This window comes from Myzus persicae, unplaced genomic scaffold, assembly GCF_001856785.1.
Source record: "Myzus persicae strain clone G006 unplaced genomic scaffold, MPER_G0061.0, whole genome shotgun sequence".
NCBI classification, from domain to species: Eukaryota; Metazoa; Arthropoda; class Insecta; order Hemiptera; family Aphididae; genus Myzus; species Myzus persicae.
Genome location: NW_019101682.1, coordinates 1 through 5,609, shown reverse-complemented (window position 1 = coordinate 5,609; position 5,609 = coordinate 1). Strand labels below are relative to the sequence as shown.

Genomic DNA, 5,609 nt, shown 5'->3' with positions numbered 1-5,609 from the left:
TAATATATAATAGCCATAATTCAGAGTGCTCAGGAACTATATCTCCAATAATCAACCCCAAATATTTAGTGAAACATGACATTTCTGAAGCTGACATTTTTAAATGTCCATGTTTAAGATTTTCTTTAGATATTAATGGGGGTCTATTTCTAATATCGGTTGGACCATAATTAAATGACTCAATTTTGTTATTTAATGTTTCAATGGTGAAATATTTTAAATTGAAAACCATTTCTTTTAATATAAACCCTAAATCATACATACATACTCCTTCTAGTAAATCATGCATGATATCTACGCTGTAATTACTTGTTACACTGAATGAATCTATTTGATTCCAAACACAAAGTTCATTTATCCCAGTGATGGAAACATTATTGGTTAATATATCAGTAGAGTAATTAGTTGTATTTCTTAAATTATTATCATCTTGAACTATCTGTGTGTGACATACATCTCTAAATGTTTTGCAGAATCTGCAGGGATAACATGCCACAAAACTTTGAACAAAGCCTAAAATTGTATGTAAACCTAAATTATCACCAACTATGAGACCTAAAGTAAAAAATATTTTATAGTTTTTGTTATTAGCAGTTATATCTATTCCTGAAATTTCCAAGAATTTTAATTCTTTAATGAGATCTTTAAATATTATTTTATTACCAAAAGTATTCAAATCATCAGTTTTAAAAAGAGAGGCAAGAAAAATATTATCTACTAAAGAAGAAAGTTCAGGTGGAAGACAACCAAAAGATACATAAACAGCGCCTAATTTTTGTGAGCCTGCGTGGCTTCCCAATGGATTATTTACTTGAAAATCATCATAATACAAGAATAGAGGTATAATAATTTTATTTTCACGGCCATGGATTTTATCTTTCCAAAGTTTTGATTGGGCAAAACTATAAATTATACGATGGTCAACATTTTCTTTTAAACATTTTAAATTATCCAGCATTACATCTAAAAAATTTGAATGCTCTAAAATTTGTTTAAAAATTAATCTAAGAGGAACTAATGTGATTTCTACAGATGTAGGTTCCAATATCGTTCTACCTTGTAGCAGTTTATCATTTAACCGTTCACCTACTACAACTTGATTAGGTCGTACAAGCAAACCCATATTTTCTAATGTTTTAAGTCGTAAATACTCACTTTTAACATCAACAAATGGATTTAAAATTATATCAAATATTTCAATATATTCTTCAGTATTAAATGGACATGGTTCAAAATGACTTGTGTCATCAATAATTTTTTGTTTCAATATATTTAAAAAAGAATTATTAAAATTTGTTATATCATCAAGTAATGTTTGCACAATATTTCTAGGTATTGAGTTGTTGCTATACCATTTACTTATCAATTGTAAAGCATTTTTTTGTAATTCTTGTTTTAAGTAACCTACAGTAATTGATGATTTAACAGATGTTTTTGATATAAGAGTTTCATCTATTGTTGGTAAATTAATAATGTTGCAAAGTTCTGGTTGAATTGTTGAATTTAAAGTAATGTTATTTAAATTGTGATTATTGTGGTTATTAAATCCATGGCTATGGCTAGAGTTTAAATGTTTTTTAAAAGAATTTAAATTTCCAAAAATTCTATAACAGTTTGGATATTTACATATAAATTGTGTAATATCATTTATGCTATGATAAATATGAATGTGCGTAATTAACTCATTTTCAGAATTATGATGTTGATCACATAAAAAACAAGCATAGGACATTTTAAAATGTATAACTAGGTATATTATTAGTTATTACTATATCACAATATTGTAGGTATACATTCTAATCTTATATAGAATAAATTGAAAAAATTGAAATGTAATAAGTAATAATTAATTAATAATAAAACAATAAACAATGTGACTTAATGTTTGAATAAAAAAATTTAAATCTTTCTTTTTTTATATAAATTGAAAAAAATTTTTATCTTTGTAGTATCAACATAATACAAATATAAATATTAATTTGTGAGAAAAATTGAAATGTAATAAGTAATAATTAATTAATAATAAAACAATAAACAATGTGACTTAATGTTTGAATAAAAAAAATTTAAATCTTCCTTCTTTATATAAATTGAAAAAAATATTAAATTACAATACCATTCTCGGTAACAACAAATTGTTAATATAGTTTAGGTTGAATTTAAATCAGAACAAGAGTTTAAATCTTTTACAAGAGTTTGGATTGATAAAAATTGTTTACCTTTTATAGGGTTTACAATATTGAAAAAAAAATGTTCAATAAAGCACCATACTTGATTTGATTCAACAGGATATTCCAGGTTCAGCGAATGAAAAGCTTTAAAACATACATCAACTGCTTTTATAGGAGTCTCTAATAAGAATTGGGTGTTGTCAATTATTGTATAAGCATGAATAGGATCCAATCCATCAATATCACCAATTACAACAACATATGGTTGAAGAGTCAACCCCAAAAAAAGTGCACGATCTTTTTTTTGTTGATGCAAAGTTTTCAGTTCATTTGCACACTAGAATAAAACATATAAATGTTCTAAATTATCTTAAGTTATCTAAATCATAAATTAAAATAGTGAACTTACAACAATGTGAGTAACAAAAGCTCTTGACTGTTCAATTTTCGAAGGTCGATGAGTTTTTTTGTTTTTGAGAACTACATTTGTAGGTTGAAACAAAAATGGTATTAACAATAGTGAAGCCAAATCATCATCTCCTATAAAATATTAAAATGTTTAAATTAAATTGTTTGCTACCAATGCCTGATCTATATATTCACTTGCCAGGTTTTTTAGGATCGTTAAGCTTAATAAGAAACTTTGAATAAGTTGACTCAAGTTTAATAGGTTTCTGTTTAAGTAAAATTTTTAACTTTTCTTTAAAAAAATCAAATTTTTGAAACAGACACATTTCTTTACCAGGATACAAGTGTCCAAAATCTAAGTCAATCTAAGGTTTAAAAAAATTCCATATAGTTAAGCAAAATAAGTCAGTTAATCTATACACGTTAAACATTGTATCTACTAACAAGGTAATGACCGGTTGGTTTTTTCAAAGCTAGATAAATATCCATAACATTTAAGTTTTTTTGTGTATTTAATCGAAATTCTGCAGTTTCATTCCAAAGTTTGTGAAGTATATTTTCTGGTTCAACATTATTTTTTAGCCAATTCAGGGAATCTTCAAAGTCATCTAATAAAATAAAAATTTAAATCTTATGAATATACTTAGGTATATAATTTAAAGAAGCATGTCCAAATGAATGGCTTTCTACCTTCAGAAAAATGCCTTTGACTATCATTAGACTCTGCAGGTTTTCTTTTATTATTTAATTTCAAAATATTCCTTTTCAAATTGCAATATTTATCATATAGCTTGCCTCTGTTAGGACTTATAATCATTCCTTGTTTTGAATATGGAGTAAAATATGTATTTTCATTCTCAGATGGAAATAATGATGAAATACCTATTAAAATGAATAGTAAGTTAGAAATAACCTATGACTAATAAGTTATAATTACATCTCAGTTCCAATGATGCAACATGACAAAATGAGTTATTATCTCAATTTACTGTTAATATTGCATTATTGAATTTGTATTTGTTGTCTATATGATTTAAGTAAATGTATATTTTAATTCATTATTAACAAATTACCAATAATAATAGGTGAACATTTTAAAAACATATTGAGAAAATAATTGTTAATTTATACTTGATAACTATTACCTTTTGCTAAATATATAAATTTAGATTTAGAAATTTGTGAATTTCCTTGATGTAGAAATTCATGTTTTATTATGACCGAACATAACAAATTCCTCATAGTGTAATTCAAAGTATCATTAAATTTATAGTAATTTAATATCATTAATCCATCATTATATTTTTTTAAAATATTATTAATGTAGTCATCGTCACCAGAATTTATATTTTCTGTGGTTATCCCTACAGCGTATAATGAACAAAATATATATAATTTACATGATTGTTATTATACAATTCATAAATCTGATAAATTAATAAATATATTTATTAATTAATTAAATATTTATAAAAGAAAATATAGTGAAAAACTTGTTAATTTTACCTGTGGCATTGGAAATATCGGTATACACATTTTGTGAACTAGTTGCCACATGAAAATTGTCAGCACTTACAGTATCATATAGAGTTGGGTTTGTACTGTTTGAATCATTACACATAATGAAGTCTAAGTTGACTATATCTATTGGATCTGCACTTTCTGTTAAAGATCCTACAGAATCTGAAGAAACCAGTGAGTATGTTTCCTTTGCAACAAAAATTACAAATATGTTTTGATGATTATTGGTTATGTGGTCAAATTAATTATTACCTATCAAATACAGTGTATTTTATAAAAATATATTTAAAGCAATATCTACCTAATTTTTATTTTTATATTTAATAAAAAAATATCAGTAATGTTCTATTTCAAATATACAATTCTCTAACAAAGAAATTGCAATTAATAATGGTATTAAAAAAAATTCTAATTTATTTGTAATTATAGTATATAAAAATAAGTAAGTAGGTAGTAATAATAGAATTAAAATGATAGGTTACACTTATAATAAAATACTTTTTCTTTGTTAATTTTTTCCTTTAACTTCATCAGCTCTTTATTAAATTTGGATTGTTTTCCTAGTGTTGGTAATAATTTGGCAATCATATTTTCAGTTAATGAGAGAAAAGCTTCTGAATCAATTTCTTCTTCTACAAATAATTAAATGATTGAAAATGTGATAGTTTAGATTTAACATTGTACCTACTATAAAAACAAATTAAAATATACAAATATACTATCATAGGTACCTTTAAAACGATCAAGTAAATTATCAAAACCCCATTCCTTAAGAGTTGATACTGTAAATTCGTCCATATTTGCGACTTATAATAAATATAGCCAATAAACCTAGTGAACATATCATGGTCAAGGCAAAACATTGTTGTAATACTTAATTGTATTTCAATTATATAAAAATAAAATATTCTTACCTGGGGGTCCAAGGAAAATTGGTTCTAAGCGTAGCCGGTATATTTACTCCTGGAGTTCTAGTCTTCTGGACGACTCAACGACGACACACAAACAATACGTTTTTAAATAACTGGGACTATAGGCTATAGCTCATAAAAACTTGTAAAAATACTAAAAATGTGTAATTGAAACATCGAACATGTGGGATCGTAGCGTGTGTGCAGCGCGTAGGTAAATCAGTAAAATCAGTTATAAGTTATAACAGTAACATCATAACCTCAAATAAATAACTATATTTTATAGTAAACGGTACTACAAATTATTGTTCACAAAATTAATCAACTAAAATTTGAAGTTGATTCAATTAAAAAATGAAGTTAAATAGTTTCAACTAAATTTGTAGTTAAACCAATCAGTATATTACCTAATACAACATTATTTTAGTTAAATACTTTTTTAATAAATCAACTATTTGTGTACCCGTTACTTGAACATACAATTATAGTTGTTAAATGTAAAAATATAGTTGTTTCAACTGTTTTTTACTCAACTAAAATATTATTGTAATTATTTTTTTCCGTGTGAGGGTCGTAATAGCCGGAGACGAGAAACGAG

General features: G+C 25.2%; 1 protein-coding gene across 2 annotated transcripts; it reads right to left on the bottom strand.

Moving 5' to 3' along the window:
* Positions 1–2,047: 2,047 nt before the first annotated feature.
* On the bottom strand, positions 2,048–5,541 carry LOC111030120. 2 transcript variants are annotated; one of them, XM_022309479.1, is made up of 10 exons: positions 5,015–5,541; positions 4,832–4,931; positions 4,599–4,732; positions 4,086–4,287; positions 3,725–3,943; positions 3,270–3,461; positions 3,024–3,187; positions 2,779–2,944; positions 2,581–2,711; positions 2,048–2,508 (listed from the first exon to the last, which is right to left on the bottom strand). In XM_022309479.1, the coding sequence occupies exons 2-10, from the start codon at positions 4,896–4,898 to the stop codon at positions 2,149–2,151; spliced, it is 1,635 nt and encodes a 544-aa protein (XP_022165171.1). In that variant the 5' UTR covers positions 4,899–4,931; positions 5,015–5,541; the 3' UTR covers positions 2,048–2,148. The 2 variants fall into 2 exon arrangements, with proteins under 2 accessions (XP_022165171.1, XP_022165170.1); XM_022309478.1 differs by having other exon boundaries at positions 4,832–5,541.
* Positions 5,542–5,609: the final 68 nt, after the last annotated feature.